Raw genomic sequence first — 18,145 nt, 5'->3', positions numbered from 1 at the left:
AGGATTGACTCAGTCCAACTATAAAAAATTCTAAATGGACTTTAATTAATTAACTTGATTTAAAGCCCAAGTTTTGATCAATTATATAAATAGTGCTTGACCTTCATAGTTTAGAAAATTGTCAGACTTATTGAGGTTGAGTGTCATAGAATAAAGTATTAGATGTAAAATTCATGATGGAAACTGAGGATAGTAAATTTTGGATGGAATGAATAATAAATTCCTCAACAGTCGAGATTGAGGTTTTTTCAAAATGAAAAGGAAAAAAAAATTAAGAAGTAAGAGGAACCTTGGAATTACAATTAACCACTATTAGAGAAAATTATGATAAGAGCTGCAATCACCAATTAAAACTGATTTCCAAATTAGAGTTGTCCTTATAGAAGAAGAATGCCCCAACTAAGTATAGTGTTTATCTTAACATATCACACTATTGATCATATGTCGGGTAAAACTAATAACTCGAATCCAAAGAATGCTATTGGATTATTGGATTATTGGTTTAGTAACGATTTGATGTTATTTGACTATTGAGTTATCGGTATAGGTCTTGATTTATCCAATATGATTTAACCGATAACCTGATGAGCTTTATCAAAATTATAGTTACATCCTTAAGTATATAAAGCCACCTTAAGGCTTGATTGATTTAAACTTTCTGAATTTCTCATCTTTATTCTTCAATTCATATTTATAGTGTTAAACTTTTAAAGAATTAATTATTTAAATTTTTAGTTTTTTTTATTAACCATGATTCTTTATCATATAAGATTAGGTTTTTACCATTTTTTTTGTAGTCAGTAAATTAGCTTGTTGAATGTATTATTAATTACTCCTACTAACTTATTTAAGAATTGAAATTATTCATTGGAATTTTCACATGCAAAGAAAGTTTTTATTTTCTAAAATTGAAATTTAATCTCTCTTATCTTAAGAACAAAAATTAAGCTCGTTTCTCTTACCAGTATGATCATGGTATCTATTATAAAAATATGAGATTTTTGGATATTTTCGATTCTTGTCGGGTAAATCGATAACCAAACTAATTACTATCAATAACCGATACCCGATAATCGATATCTTATCGGTTTGGTTATCAGTTTAGTATATTTATAAACTGATAACTGATTCGCCAAATCGATAATATTCACGACCGAGCTGAACGGACCGATATCCACCCCTAGTCTTTTCACTTTAAAGTGGAAAAAACATAAACTTATGGCACCAAAGTGTAGTTTTTTCTAATAAGAATGACTTATTGTTTACCTTACCACTAGACATCTTGGCATGTAGTTTGAACTTTGAACTCTTTTCACTTCAAACTTGAATAAACACAAACTTATGGTACCAAAGTGTAGTTTCTTGTAATCAAAATGATTAACTTTGTGAAACTTTCCAATCACCATTTTGGCATGTAGTTGGTGAGAATATATAAAATAAATAAATAAAAAATGCACATAGGAAACACTTTAGTACATATCTACTGTAAAACAGCACATATCTCATCCCCTTTTTGTCCCCTTTCTTCTTTTTAGGGTTCATTTCATTCTCTCTCTCTCACGCTCACTGTTTCCACCTTCAGCTTCAGCTCATCTTCTTGGTAAGAACCCAAATCTCAATTTTAATTTACATAATATTTCATGGGTTTTAATTCAAATTTGCCATCAAGTTGACTTTTTTTTTGGGTGAATTTCTTTGTTTCGGTGTTTTTGATGGGGTTTTTTCTTTCTTCAAGATTTTGTGTTATATGTATGTTATGATTTGATTAAAGTGTAAAGGAGCTAGCTTTATTAGTAATTTGTATGATCGTGAGGATTGAAGATCATAAGAGGGTAGTTTTTGGATGGATTATCTGGTCAGTTACTGTATTGGCTAATAACTTAAATTCTGCTTAGAATATGTATGTTTCCAAAAACCTCTTGGCAAAGGCCTTACTGCACAAAGTTACCCGGTACTTGTGGTCGTGGGAGGTAGCAGGCAGTGGCGAAGCAAGAATTTTTTCCAAAGGTGTTCAGACTTGAAAGACTAAATAAATTTCCCGACAAAGGGTGTTCAATATATGTTATATACATCTAAAGTCAATATTTTAAGACAGAAGAGTGGTCGGTCAATTGACCACCCTTGGCAAAAGGTGGCTTCGCCCCTGTTAGCAGATACCTCGTGGAATTGTCGAGATGTGCACAAGCTGGCTCCTTCCCCTTGAATTTATGCAAAGAGGATGTATCCATTGCTCAAAATCCATGTTCTACGGACCAAGGAGCAACTATACTGTTGCACCGACCATTGAAATATCAGTAAAATTGATAATTGAGGTTTTGAGAATTTGTCACATTAAAACTGGGATGAAGAAGAAAGTTAAATGTTAGTGAAATTGATAATTCTTGTTTTGTAAGAAGTATGCTCAAATTTGTGTTTTCCCTCTTTAAGAAATCTTCGCAAAGAGATCTAAAAAAAAACCACATTCTTGACGAGTGAGGGTTCCTCTAGAGGGAAGAGGTTGATAAACCACAATTTACATTTATCTAATCAAGAAGTCTCAGATATATTAGTACAAATAGTCATCGATTCTCTTGAGAGGTCTCTGGGCGGGGGAGCTTTTTTGTTGGGGGGAGGGGGGGGGATATGTGGGTGGGGTGGATGGGTTGGATTTAGCAGCTCCGAAAGAAAAAAAGAGAGATCTTTTCAAAAAGGGCTATAGGGGGGAGGGGAATTTTAGGTTTGGAAGGTCTACTATGACGTTTTTTGATGAATGTGATTAACTCATGAGATCACTTTTGGGCATTACCTGATTCTTTACCTGAATCGATTGTCTTATTTCATGTAATGAAATTGGTAATAATCTCTATTATAGTTGAACTGTTAGTTTGTGGATGTAGGATGATCTGCAGCTTGGTTTAAAAGTTTCAAGTTTTGTTCAGGAAACTGCTGATAAGAGATGTCGAGTGGGAGCTACACACACTGGTGCCACAGATGCAGGCAACCAATTCGGCCTCGAGGGGCTAGCTGTCTTTGCCCAAATTGTGGTGGAGGTTTCGTTGAAGAGCTTGATGACATGCTAGGTGCTAGATCTACTATTGAGGATGATCCTCATTTTGGATTAATGGATCCTTTCCCGGACCCAAGATTTGGTATAATGGACGCCCTTGCTCAATTCATGAGGCAGAGAATGGCAGGAAGAAACCCGAACTTTGACATTAGGACAAGATCCGGCATTGTTCCTGGACAAGGAAGGGGTTTCGGTTCTGGTCCATGGTTGATATTTCACGGCCAAACTCCTGTTAGTATGACGGAAAATGATGCATTTGAGTACTTCTTCAATGGAAGTCCGGGAATGGGGCAGCGGCGACCTAATTTAGATGATTTAATGGGGCCTGGGCTGCAACAGTTGATTGAGCAGCTCAGTATTAATGATAGGCAGGGTCCACCCCCGGCACCTCGTTCCGCAATAGATGCTTTGCCTACTGTCAAGATCACACAGAGGCACCTCAACACGGATTCTCAGTGCCCGGTTTGTCAAGATAACTTTGAATTGGGTTCTGAAGCAAGGCAGATGCCATGTAAGCATATTTACCATGCAGATTGTATTGTACCTTGGTTGGTTCGGCACAACTCGTGCCCTGTTTGCCGCCTTGAGCTGCCTTCGCGACCTTCTGGAAGTGCCCCGACCAATTGGAGTTCAAGAACTGGAAACGTTAGCAGTGGCAGCAACAGTAGTAGCCGGGACAATGCCAGTCAGAACCAGGGTAGGAGGAATCCGTTCTCGTTTCTGTGGCCTTTTCGCTCGTCCAACCAAAACACAGGCAATTATGTTGAGAGAGGAGGAAGCAGCTCGACAGCTCCCTACGAGGAGAACAATGAAGCGAATTACCCCACTTGGCGTTTTTAGTTACTAAGTTTTGTTTCCAGCATCTTTGGATTTTGCCTATTTTCAACTATAAATTATCCTTAGATGGAGTGGAAGTGTTTTTACAATTTACTGTACTGTGGGATGGAAGCTGTTCTTGAAAGGTGTATAGGTGGAAAACATCTTGAAATGCTTAAGGGACTTATGTAAATGATGTTCTCAAAATGTCAATGATACATCTACTGTTGACAATAATTTTGCTTTTAGCAGGTATTTGGTGAAATAGTCTATATGGCACAAGTTGGCTCAGACACCACTATGGCACTATTACTAATTTTTTTTTCTTTTTTCTTCTGTTCGTTTATATATGGATTACAGTCTCATCAACTATTAACAACAACAACATACCCAATATGATTCCACTATTAACAAAGTGAGAAAAAGATATATGAATCATAGAGGAGTGGCTCAAGGTTTAATTTGTCACTTATTTTACAAGTATTAAAATTGGAGGAAAATAGAGTGATCCTTATTCCGGTTCAAGGTGTGTACAAGTTGATTCGAATAACCAGATATGTAAAAGAAAATGAAGAGTTTACCAAGACACTCTTCGAATCATTTACTCACCTAAACTTTACGGGTGTCCTAACACCCCACTATTGTTTAAAGAATTGTATTTATTTACTCCCTCCTAAGGCCTGGCCAGCCGCGCGTCTTAGACAACCGAATTGAGCGTGTCCTTACTCTCTTTTAATTGTTGAAAACACAAAAAAAAGAAATAAATTTTAACGTTAATATAACCCCCAACCAACGGTAAAATCCCCTCTTCCCAATATTTTACCAAACCCAATTGAAGAGCCCTAATTTCTTCTTCTTCTTCTTCTAATTTCTATCGAAATTCCATCAAATTGCCCTTTGAAGTTTTAATCTTTGAAGGCAAAGGTTAATCTTTCTCCTTCTTAAGAACCCTAATTTCTTTCTTTTATTATTGTTATGTCTTTCTCCTAAAATCCAATTATTTGATCTTTGAAAGCAAATGCAAATTACCTAACTTTGATATTGTCTTTTTGTGTTGTAGTTGTTGCAATGCCTTCAAAAGGCTTGAATTTGATAAGGCTTTGCACAGGAGAGGAAGAAAATGAGTCAAATGGAGAAATTCGATGCAACCATGGCTATGTGCTGCCTTTGTTAACAGCTTGGACCCCTCGGAACCCAGGAAGAAGATATTGAGTTTGTCCATACTATGGGGTAAATGATAGTAAAAATTCTTTCACTAATTGAGTTGTGAAAAATTATCATTGATTAATTTTCTTTTGTTATTCATCTTAGGGTCCACGATCTTGTGATTTTTGGGTTTGGAAGGATTCCGAAATTGATCCTAGGTCCAAATTTATTATTCCAAATTTGCTTGACAAAATGGGTGAACTTGAGAATGCATTAGAAGGCTTTGAAAATCTTGCCAAGCCGAGGACAACTTTAAAGGTTGAAAACACCATAGAAGGGGATAAGATGAAGAAATTGAGGCTCAATTGGTGAAATTGCAAGATGATATGGAGAAGATGAAAGAGAAGGAAAAGAAGTGGAAGAGTAAATTGGCTAAGTCAAAGGCTAGGGAAAATGTACTTTGGTTCATTATATTATGGATGTGTATTATACTTGTTGCTTGTAGGTATCCAGGAATCTCATTGAAAGAAGATGCAATGAGGTTGCTATTGTGAATCTAGTTTTGTCATCTCAATATGTATGTAGTTGTTGCTTGTGTCACACCTCCTTTTTCACTACACCCGCAAGGGTACAAGGGAGTTTTTCCAATTAAAGGACAATTGAAACGGAATTATTATTAAAGAATCAGAGTCGCCAGTTGGGAGATTTGTGGTGTCCCAAGTCACCGGTTGAATCCCAAATCGAGGAAAAGAATGACTCTGTTTAACAGTCTGCACACCAGAAATCCGGATAAGGAATTCTGTTAATCCGGGAGAAGGTGTTAGGCATTCCCGAGTTCCGTGGTTCTAGCACGGTCGCTCAACCGTCATATTCGACTTATTTATCTGATTTTAATATATTTTGAAAGAGAATTACAACGTCGTTAAAGCACGTCTCGAACCACGTCACATAAATGCACCCGTAGTTTTTAACATATTTTAACGTCGTTGAGATTTGATTTGGGTCACATAAATGCGCACCCGAATTTAGGAAAGTAATTTTATTAAATATGCGCCTAAAGAGACTACCGTGTTATTAATTCGGTGAAGGCCGTGGATATTCGCCAAACGGCCTCTCCCTAAAGCTAGATAGTTATTAAAAATAGAGGGCCTCGCCGCTTGTACGTTTTATTTTGGCGAGGCACGCCTCTTTTATTTTTAAAAGGACATTCCTAAAGTGTCTACATTTTCTATTTAAGTTTGTCTCTAAAATAAAAGAAAATAATCCTAGTTAATTACATGCTTGAAAAGGCCATCACTTATTTATAGGATTAAAGCAAGCGCAACCGGAAAAATGCAATCAAACTTGCGTAAAAGGAGATTATTTCATGCCTTATTCTATAAGCCAATACTACTGAAATTGAAAATATAGAATTGACAAACAATATATATTCAAAAGAAAACTAATTATCCTATAACTAATTTAAACCCACATTGTTAGATGAAATGAACCGTTGGAACTAATTGTTTTCAACTACTTGAAACTAAGCCAACCTTAATTACTAATGATTACGAAAGTTTGCTTAAGCTGTTCTGATTAAATGCACAAGAAAGTTATGGCCTTGGTTTTAACTCTTACGACCAGATTTACATACTATTAGGCGCGTTATTGTGTTTTTTTTTACAGAAAGTATCGGCTAAGATGAAGCGCTATTAACTAAATGAAGCTAACACATTCGAGATTTGCTGATTTTTAAAGAAACATGAATATTGGCTAACTGATTATTCCCAACACTAACACTCACCCAAGTGTTCATTCAAATTCCTATCTTTCTAAGTTTAAGGCATCACTATGTTCACTCAAAAGTTATCTGTTAACAGAAGTCTATTATTTGCTATCATCACTGTGAATATAAACAACGGGAAAGCTAGAAATAAACTACTACACCAAAGTACAATTCATAGTTTGTTACTAGTCTAAATGGTTCAAAATGATAGAGGCGATCCTAATTGACCAGTTCTTGACTCAATATAATTCAAACAAACGGAAAATGACAACATTGGACTGACTATCACAACAAATATTCACGTGAACATAGGCCGGAAATACTACTTCATTTCATTCCAATTCGAGATTACACCAATGAATTCGAGCGTGTACCTGGTATTGAAAATACAAGAATAGGAAGAAGGAGTGAGTAGCAACAGTGGTGACAACAAAGCAGCAACAACCCAGAAACAGATTAAAACCAGCAGAAATCCAGCAAACAACCAATGGAACAGTTTTGTTTAACCAACAGCAAACTCAGGACCACAAGTTGCAATTTTAGAAGTACCAAACAGCAACACAGATACACCAGAAACCCAGGAATAAAACCAGAAATACCACCAGCAATCACATGCAGAAACAGAATGTATTCAGAAATGCGATAGAACAGTAGATTTTCTAATTTCTGTTCTTCAGACTCTCAAATAAAGAAACTAAGAACTTCAATTAAACAGTAACAAATACTAATACTGATTTTCAGTGGTAAAAGAAAGACTTCACTTTCACTCAATACTGGATTCTTAGTCTTAAAAATCTAGCCTGTTTTTACTCTCAAACTACTGAACTCTTAGCATTCAAAATCCAGCCTAGACTCTCTCAAAAATCCCTCTCTTTTAACTTTCTCCAATTACTGAACTTTTAGGTGTTAAAAATTCAGCCTCCTCAACTCTCCAAAAATTCCTCCTCTTTTCTCTGAAAAAATGTCCCCCTCTTATACAGACCTGCCTTACCTTTTAAACCTACTGTCCGACCCCCTTTTTCCCACTAAATCTGAAATTTTCCACTTAAAATCCACTAAGGAAAAACTTTTCCTTATTTTCAGCCCCCATTCCCTTTTGTTCTCCATTACATATTAATCTAAAGACACTAATATCCCACTAACAAAACACTAACATTAAAATATTATCCTAACTGTTTCATTCCCAAATCACCCCTGAAACCCCTTAATGTTACTGCCCATCAGCTGTACCAACTCACCTAAGGAGGAAAGCTAAGCATTGACTAAACTAATTCCCAGATGATCACCTAAATTACTACAGCTATAAACCAATTCCAGCTAGTAATTTTAAGACAGAAAAATACATCAAATACAAAGTTTCAGTCATTTAGAACAATGCTTATAATCAAACAGAATCTTAATTAATCAGACAACTAACAATTGAAAAACTATAAACAACAGAATGCCAAATGATTCAAACTATAAGAACGACCTAATCAACGAAGCTTAATTAATCGATTACATATTACAATTGATACTAAACAATTAGAAACAGAGAATCATGCAATTCACGGGTAATTTCAGTGGTATTGACAGAAACAGGGACTAACAGGAAACTAATTAATCGACGCAACTTATTAATCAATTATACATACACAATTGGTAACAACAAACATAATCAAACATACAAACAGGGTGATTCATGGCTTTGGACAAAACAGGAGACTTATGAAACGAATTATTCAACGACATTAATCAAATCGAATGTGTAGTTTATAACAGGTACAATTAATTAACAAACAGAAAAATCGACCAAATAAAAAGGTCACTGGGGATGAGAAGATGAATTGATAAAGAATGGAAAAATCAACAAAACTAAACTAAGCAGATACACAGATAAAAAAAAAACATGAACATAGAACAAGGGAAAAAGAAATATACCTCAGAACATCAGAACTATACGGACCCAGGCTTGAACTCGGACTCGGACACTTTGAGGTCGAACAGACCTTAGTCGAGTGTTCTCAACTGAGAACACTTCGATTAAGGTCGATTAAATACCAAATCCTCACTTAATTTGGATGGATTCCATGATTTGGAACTAGGGTTCCTGGTTTTTGATTTAGGGTTCGAACGTTTCTAGGCAGATTTGAACGGAACCAAAGTCATTTATGGTATGAGGGAGGTCTGGGGGTTGCCTGGTATGAATTTGGAGTGGATTGGGGTAGGTTCATGTTTGGCTCGAATCTTCAAATGAAGATTCGAGGAGTTTCAGGAAGATTCGAGCCAGATGGTTAACATATTTGGAGCGAGGGTGGTCTGATGGTCTTATGGTGTTGATTTGTGACCGGTGGCATTGTTGCCGCCGGGTTTTAGGCGGTGGGGTGTCATGGCGGCTAGGGTTTCGGTGAGGGGTGTTTGGTTTAGTCTCTGAGTTGAGACGGTGATCAGAAAGACGAGACGAGGGGGGGTGTTTGGTTAGGGGGGCTGGGGTAGGAGGTTGAGTTTATATAGGGGCGGGTTGTTTGATCCTGGCCGTTCGATCAAGCACGATCGACGGCCTGGATCGTTTCATTTAATGGTACGACGCCGTTCGATCTCTATACGAAATTGTGCCGACCTTGGGTGAAAATGGGTCGGGTATAGAGGAGGCCTTGAGGCCGTTGGATCAAGATAGATGAACGGCTCAGATCTGATCACCTAAAACGGCGTCGTTTCAATTATGCAGGGGCTGAACTGGACCGTTTGATTGAAACAAATCAACGGAACAGATTTGAGACTCAGAAACGACGTCGTTCGAGTCTTCTGAGGGACTGGCTGAAATGGACCGGGTCTTTTGAACGTTTGGGCCTGATTGTTTGGTCTAAAATTTTGGCCCAAATCCGATTTGCCTTATATTTTCAACTCTTTTCATTTTCTTCTTTTAATTAATAATTAACAAAAATTCTAAAAATAAATTGTAAAACCAAAATTAAACTACAAAATATTAATTAACTCTTAACAACAATTAGCACACAAGTTAAAACATTTAATTAAAATAAAATCACACGATGGCACACTTTAAATGACATAAAATTAGACTAAATGCATATTTTTGTGATTTTCTTCTTTTAAAACCAAATTATGGTTCGATTAGTTCCTAAATGCACAATCAAATCCTAAATATGCATGCAACATATTTTTGTTTTTGTATTTTAATTAATTAAAACAGGATAAACATTCACAGATAAAAACACAAATAATTATCCAAAAATGCCACACAAATTCTAAAAATTGTACACCAAGGAAATTTGTTTTAATTTTCGATTTCTTTTAGAGTAGTTTTTTTTTCGTGAAGCAAAAATCACGTGATCACAGCTGCCCCTCTTTGTCCGAAAATACAAAGAGTTTTCGTGCAAAGATAAAGTGAGCAGATACGAGCGATTTTTGCCCATCCGAGTACTCCGTGTGAAGCAATTTTTTTTTTAAAGATTTAACCTTACCTTTGCTTCAAAGGTTTCCTACATATCCCTGGCTAGAAGGGAATCAGGTTAATGTAGTTCGAGAAGTTTTGGTAGCTAGGACTACCATGGGACTGCAATTTTGTTGTTACTGTTGCTGCATGTTGTTACTACTGCTTACCAATCTCCTTGTTACATTGTGCTCAAAAGAAAACAAGAGGCTAGACTAAACTAGGAATTACAAAATCTTATCTATCTTCCACTCGCTCTGGTTGCCTTGCTTTCTTGTCGGCTTGTGTTTCCTCTGGTGCTTTTTCTTCCAAAAACTGCTGGGGATGACACTGGCCTTTTGCTTTTCTGAACATAAGTTTTATCATTTCGTTCTGTCTGCTGGGGACACTGCTTCCTATATTAAAGCTTGTTTTGCTGGGGATTTTTGTTGTAACCCTCCGCATTACTGACTTCTGATTTGATCTTGAAATGTATTCCTCTGTGATGCAGGCGGGCTCCTGACTCCAACTTGACTTTTGAAAGATGACACAACCTCCATTCTCCAGGCGGGCTCCTGACTTCTTCAACAATTTAAAAATATAACAACCTCCATTCTACATACGGGCTCCTGACTTCTTCAACAATATAACAACCTCCATTCTACAGGCGGGCTCCTGACTTCTTCAACAATATAACAACCTCCATTCTACAGGCGGGCTCCTGACTTCTTCAACAATTTAAAAATATAACAACCTCCGTTCTACAGGCGGGCTCCTGACTTCTCAACTTCAACTTTAAAATAAACACCCCCATTCTCCAGGCGGGCTCCTGACTTCTTCAATTTTTTTCAAAATATAACACCTCCATTCTCCAGGCGGGTTCCTGACTTCAACAACTTTTCAATGTAACCTCCATTCTCCAGGCGGGCTCCTGACTTCAACAACTTCTTAAATGTAACACCTCCATTCTCCAGGCGGGCTCCTGACTTCAACAACTTTTTTAAAAATAATTCAACCTCCATTCTCCAGGCGGGCTCCTGACTTCAACTATTTCTTAAAATGTAACACCTCCATTCTCCAGGCGGGCTCCTGACTTCAACAAACTTTTCAAAATAATTCAGCCTCCATTCTCCAGGCGGGCTCCTGACTTCAACAACTTCTTCAAAATAATTCAGCCTCCATTCTCCAGGCGGACTCCTGATTTCAACTATTTCTTAAAATGTAACACCTCCATTATCCAGGCGGGCTCCTGACTTCAACAATTTCTTCAAAATAATTCAGCCTCCATTCTCCAGGCGGGCTCCTGACTTCAACAACTTTTCAATGTAACACCTTCATTCTCCAGGCGGGCTCCTGACTTCAACAACTTCTTAAATGTAACACCTCCATTCTCCAGGCGGGCTCCTGACTTCAACTATTTCTTAAAATGTAACACCTCCATTATCCAGGCGGGCTCCTGACTTCAACTATTTCTTAAAATGTAACACCTCCATTATCTAGGCGGGCTCCTGACTTCAACAATTTCTTAAAATGTAACACCTTCATTCTCCAGGCGGGCTCCTGACTTCAACAACTTCTTCAAAATAATTCAGCCTCCATTCTCCAGGCGGGCTTCTGACTTCAACAACTTTTCAAAATATAACACCTCCATTCTCCAGGCGGGCTCCTGACTTCTCCAACTTAAAATATCTTCTTTCAACTGCTTCCCTAAAAAACTTGGTGTTTTATTCCTCTGAAAACTGATGGGGATAACAACGATATTTTATTCACAAATATGTTATTTTTCTTCTTCAAAGACTACTTCCTTTAAAGCTGGTGCTTTCACTTCCCTGAAACCTGCTGGGAATAACACTGCTGGGGAATTATCTTCCTCCTTTTAACAATGTTGGGGATGATACTGATTCAAAGGCCATTACTTTTAAAACTTTGGGTTATTTTGCTTCTTCCAAGATTGCTTTTCTTTAAAACTTGCATCTCCCTTCTTGTATAACTGCTGGGGATTTTACTTCCTTCAAAACTTGTGTTATCTTCCTCTTCCCCAAGTGGCTATCTTATTTCAAGAAAATTTTCATAATGAGAGAAAATTTTCTGCCCCAGTTTGATAATCTTTTTTGTGGCCATTTTTCATCCTGCTGTCAATAATATTTCCTTTCCCTGCTTTAAATTAAAGAAAAATTTGTTAGTTTAAAACGTGGCGAGTGGTCGTGCCACTTCTGCTGGGGATGGTTTTTCCCTTTTTCTTTTCCCTGCTTTGCTATAAAACTTGCTGGGGATGATATTATTTGCTGGGGCTGATATTCCTGCTGGGGATGGTTTTTCTTTTCTCTTCCTTCCCCGCTCTGTGTTGTCCGACCATTGTGGAACTTGTCGAGAATCTGTCGGAGTTGTTCCTGTATCTCGCAAATCTGCTGGGGATCCTCATAACCTTTTAACAGTTGCTTTTCTGTTTTTCTCCAACTTCCCTTGGAAATTTGGTCCTCTTGGAATCTAGACCCATTCATCATTTGGTCTTGCGGCAAACTTCTTTTCGCTTTGTCGCCTTATCTTTGGCATGTCCTATTCGCATTTTGCTTTGCACCGTTTTGGCCACTGGTAGTAAGCTCTGAAAATCCTTTTCAAAAACAAACTGCTGAGGAGGTAAAGTCTTTAAGCCAAGAAATGAAAAAGTGATGATTTCAAAAAATAGAAAAAGAAGAAGTCTTTCTGAACAAATGCTGGGGAAAAAGAAAGAAAAGAACTTATCTGAATGATATAACCGATCCCAACGATCATGTCATGCATTCCGGATTAATCAACCCAGTCTATTCGTATCAATCAATCTTTCGTACGACCTCATCTTGTTGGGGATAAACAAGCACTCAACTCTTTGCCAAATGCGGACCCTTTCCGCCAATCTTGCCTTGTCGCCTCATAGTGCCCTTCGAGGAGTTTTCACTAATAAGACTCTCTCATTTCTCTCAACTCTCGTCGTCTTATGGTGCCTGTGAAGGTTTTCACCGATAAGACTCTCTCATTTTTTTTTTCTCTCATCTTCCATCGCCTTATGGTGCCTGTGAAGGTTTTCACCGATAAGACTCTCTCATTTTATTTTATTTTTCAGCTGGGGATTGGAGTGCTGCCGATATGACTCTCTCTGCTGGGGATTCTTTTCGGCTATCAATTCATTTCCAGTTTATGATCCTCTTCTCTATTGGGGATCAGAGTGTTGTTCTCGACTTCCGTTTGCATGACTTGGCACTTCTCGGATACTGATCGGGAGGTCTTTTTGGACATCAATATGAGTTTTTGTGTATGGCTAAAAGGAAAAGGGGTATCAAAAGTTCAAAATAATTTTGATGGGTAAAACATTACAACTCTTGGAATCAAACTTTCTTACCAAAATTACAAACGCAAACTTCTGCCCCAGTTTTTCTTGCTTGGGGATTTTTATTTTTTTGTTACACTATGTTACATTATGCACACTATGTTACACTATGACCGAGCCGTGAGGCGCCTACGTATCCTTCGTTGAGGAATCAGGTCAAACGTAGTTCCCAATTCCTTTATTTTCTTGTGACTTTCTTTTGCCTTTATTATCATTATTTTCTCTTTTTCTTTTTCTTTCATTTTAATTACTGATTCCAAAAGAGGGATATGAAAGAATAAATAAGGCTCAAAATGGGAAGCAAAGGTTAAAGTGTTTGGATAGAAGAAAGAATTGTCTCCGTCATTTCATTCTCCGATAAATGCCAACTACAAACAAACAACAATTACAATCAAAATAAATCATACACAATATCTCTTAACTGCGTCAGAATTGATAGCCATGTCGACGGATTTCCCTTCGATATCTGTTAAACATAAAGCGCCATTGGACAACACTCTGGTTATAACGAATGGTCCTTGCCAATTCGGGGCGAACTTGCCTTTTGCTTCGGCATGATGTGGCAGGATTCGTTTCAACACCTGCTGCCCCACCTCAAATTTTCTGGGGCGCACCTTCTTGTTGTAGGCTCTCGCCATTCTCTGTTGATATAACTGGCCATGACACACAGCTGCCAATCTCTTTTCATCAATCAAGTTTAACTGCTCCAAACGGGTTTTGACCCACTCGTCATCATCAATCTCAGCCTCAGCGACAATTCGAAGGGATGGAATTTCAACTTCCGCCGGTATTATTGCTTCAGTTCCGTATACCAACAAATAAGGAGTTGCCCCTACCGAAGTACGGACAGTGGTGCGATAACCCAACAATGCAAACAGTAATTTTTCATGCCATTGCCTAGAACCTTCTACCATTTTCCGAAGTATCTTCTTTATATTTTTATTGGCCGCTTCAACTGCTCCATTCGCCTTGGGACGATATAGGGTGGAATTGCGGTGTGCAATCTTAAACTATTGACATACCTCTTTCATCAAATTGCTGTTAAGATTAGCACCATTATCCGTAATGATCACTTTTGGGACCCCAAATCTACAGATGATATGAGAGTGAACAAAATCCACCACTACCTTCTTGGTTACCGACTTGAAAGTTTTAGCTTCAACCCACTTAGTGAAATAGTCGATGGTCACCAGAATGAACCTACGACCGTTGGTAGCTGCTGGCTCAATAGGTCCAATGACATCCATGCCCCAGGCAACAAATGGCCATGGCGCTGACATTGTATGCAATTCTGTCGGCGGAGAATGAATCAAATCTCCGTGTATATGACACTGATGGCATTTCAACACGAAATTGATACAATCACGCTCCATAGTGAGCCAATAGTACCCTGCTCAAAGAATCTTCTTCTCCAATACATATCCGCTCATATGTGGCCCACAAACTCCAGCATGTACCTATGTCATAACTGTCGTGGCTTGACTGACATCTATACATCTCAACAATCCCAAATCTGGGGTTCTTTTGTATAACACTCCTCCACTGAGGAACAATCCACTTTCCAATCGCCGAATGGCTCTTTTTTGATCTCCGGTGGCCTGCTCTGGGTATATCCCCATCCTGAGGTACTCTTTGACATCATAAAACCATGGCTCACCATCCATTTCTTCCTCTATCATGTTGCAATAAGCATGCTGATCATGAACCTGGATATGCAACGGGTCAACATGAATTTTGTCTGGGTGGTGCAACATCGATGCTAAAGTGGCCAAAGCATCCGCAACCTCATTGTGAACTCTTGGGATGTGTCTGAACTCCACTGATCAGAATCACTTGCTTAGATCGTGCAAACATTGTCGATATGGTATGAGCTTCAAATCCCGTGTTTCCCATTCACGAATGTTCCTAAGGGGGGGAGGGTGTTACAACCCATATCCACATGTGTTAGTTCATGCCATATATTAGTTAACATAAATCCAAGAAGGAATTATCTTTTAGATGATAAGAAGTCAATCCTATTGGTCTTAAGTGATACAAGAGTGTATAAGGGTGATTAACCAGTATTAGAAGTTAAACGAATCAAGGATGTTGTAACTCGTATTTTCAGGTAATCTAGCGGTGCTTAATACACTCAAGAGGTCATTTATTAAGGTATTTTAATCATATAATATCCGTATCATAAGTCTTGAAGTCAAACGAGTTATGAAACAAAAGTCGACAAAAGTTGTCGCAACTTAGGTTCATAATTTTACTTAAACATTAGGTCAAATGTTTCTAATCTTTTCTCATAATTTACAAGTAATTACGGGGTGATCTACCAACAAAATTAAAGATCTATGAGTCTAGTTTCCAACGCATTAAACCGTTCATCTATACGATCTCGGAGTAGAGAGATATTCGCATTTTTGCGAGACTGCGCCAAGCACCTCTCTATGGGGCCCACTAAGTCGGTTTAAGATATTTGGACATATATAGGATGCCTCCAACCCGTTTTAAGTCATTTCTTTTCACTATTTTCAGACCTTAGAACCCTAGGAATATCCTCTCAAGGTTCTCTCAAGATTCAAGACCCAAAAAAGGGCAAACAACACAAATCAAGTGTCAGGAATTCCGTGGCGCTAGTAAGTCTCTTGTTCTTCTTGTTGTTGCTCATTTTTGTGTCGTTCCAGCTCATGTGGGAGGTTGTTTTAAAGGGTTTATGTTCTGTAAATACTCCCTAATGTTCTTAATATCAATCCTAGGTAATTTCAAGCCTTCTAAAGTGATTCTAGTACCGAAAAACACTAATTGATCGCTAGTTTCGTGTTTTTGTTGTGGTGGCAGCATTAGAGGGATATTTCATGGAAATTTAAGGTCAAATTGGAGTTGTTATTTCTGTATAAAGGTAAGGAACCTCTTACTCTATATGTATTTAAGATTATCCAAGTTGCGGCTAAGCCATTGAAGCTAGAACTTGTGAGATATATATCGAAAGGCTTGGTAGTAATGTTATTATTTTGTGGACTGTTTTGCGTTGTTGTTGGGCTGCGTATTTTACTACTATCTTGTGGAGTTTTGGAGGAGGAAGGGTGTGGATAAACACCATATATATGTAGGGTTATGGGCTGATAGTTATCCGTAACATTTCCAGGTTGTTTGACACGACTACGGTGGTCGTCGTATGTATGAAGTGATTAGGCTGTGTGTGGACTATTTTGGGAGGCTCAATATGTTTATTATTGATGTTGTTTGGGCTGTTTGGTGACTGTTTTGAATGGTGTGAGGTCATATATATAGGGGAGGTGCTGTCCGTTTTATCGTAAAATAGGTTGTGGTCGATACATAATAGTTATGACGCTTAAATGATAACGATAGTATCGTTTCTCTTATTGTAGACTAAGGAGTTTTGACAATTGCATAGCTTGAGATTGGGGCAGTATATACAAGGTATGTGAGGCTATCCCTTTCCTTCTTTTGCACGACTCCGATTGTACATAATGTAATGAACGAGCTTCCAAAGATACTCTACTCTTAGAAGCTAGCAGTACTTACATTGTTTTCCCTCTTATGGAACGATTGATGTTAATGTTGCTTCTCTTATTCTTATGTTATCAATGTTGTTGGTACTTCCTGATTCTTATAAGGTTCATAGTGAAGAGTTAGTCCTAATAACGTGTACAGAGGATACCGACCTTACGTCACTCCGAAAGGTTTAGAATGTGATTCCATGAGTCGAGCATGCATTATATATATGTATCTATTTTACTCTACCGAGCCACGCTATAGTTGGCCGGGTACGACACCTATTGTGCAACCACTGATCAGTTGGGTTTTACCGAGCTCCACGTGGCCGGGTACGATTCTACCGAGCCTATTATGGCCGGGTACGATATGATGATGATGATGCCCACAGAGGCGAATGCTTTAAAGGTTTATGTATTTATACATATGTATCATGCATTTCATGTAAGTAGCCCTCAGAGGTACTAAGATGTTACAGGTTGTATATTCTCTATCCTTGCTTACATTACTGATCGTATTTATGGTTCCTTGCCTTACATACTCAGTACTTTATTCGTACTGACATCCTTTTATTTGTGGACGCTGCATGTCGTGCTGCAGGTCCTGATAGACAGGCAGGTGCAGCTCCCCCACCACAGTAGACTGTCCAGTTCAGCGGTGATTGGCGAGATCCCTTCTCCGGACTTGCCTTGGTCTTGGTATGCAATTTTTGTTATAGACATTATGGGTATGTCGGGGCCCTGTTCCGGCTATGTTGCAACACTTATGTTCTTTTAGAGGCTCATAGACAGGTGTCGGCTCATGTATAGTTTGGTATGCCTTGTCGGCTAGTTTTTGTTGTATAGTCTTTCATAGTAGCGTGGTAGCTCATACCTTATACGTAGTTTCTTGATTGTCTGGTCATCCCCTGCTATGTATGTTCATGCCGTCATATTTTATTGCTGGTTGTCCATGATCTAGGTCTACCATTTATATTGATCTCGTCAGCCTTAAAAGATAATAATGAAGGTTAGATGAAATGTACGTTGGTGCTCGGCAAGTGTGGTCGGGTGCTAGTCATGGCCCTTCAGTTTGGGTCGTGACAAACTTGGTATCAGA

General features: G+C 38.2%; 1 protein-coding gene across 3 annotated transcripts; it reads left to right on the top strand.

Annotated features, from left to right (window-relative positions):
• Positions 1-1,480: 1,480 nt before the first annotated feature.
• On the top strand, positions 1,481-4,099 carry LOC104240945 (probable E3 ubiquitin-protein ligase RHC1A). Of its 3 annotated transcripts, none has more exons than XM_009795847.2 (2): positions 1,481-1,600; positions 2,919-4,099. In XM_009795847.2, exon 2 carries the CDS (start codon positions 2,936-2,938, stop codon positions 3,884-3,886), a length of 951 nt encoding a protein of 316 aa, XP_009794149.1. In that variant the 5' UTR covers positions 1,481-1,600; positions 2,919-2,935; the 3' UTR covers positions 3,887-4,099. The 3 variants fall into 3 exon arrangements, with proteins under 3 accessions (XP_009794149.1, XP_009794151.1, XP_009794150.1); XM_009795849.2 differs by having other exon boundaries at positions 1,484-1,600; positions 2,864-4,099; XM_009795848.2 differs by having other exon boundaries at positions 1,505-1,600; positions 2,877-4,099.
• Positions 4,100-18,145: the final 14,046 nt, after the last annotated feature.

Source organism: Nicotiana sylvestris, chromosome 9, assembly GCF_000393655.2.
Source record: "Nicotiana sylvestris chromosome 9, ASM39365v2, whole genome shotgun sequence".
Lineage (NCBI taxonomy): Eukaryota > Viridiplantae > Streptophyta > Magnoliopsida > Solanales > Solanaceae > Nicotiana > Nicotiana sylvestris.
The sequence above is the reverse complement of the archived record's forward strand: the minus strand, read 5'-3'. Positions and strand labels throughout refer to the sequence as shown.

What these genes read in the sequence shown, in the direction of transcription:
- LOC104240945 (XM_009795847.2), top strand. Translation starts at nt 2,936, where the DNA reads ATGTCGAGTGGGAGCTACACACACTGGTGCCACAGATGCAGGCAACCA.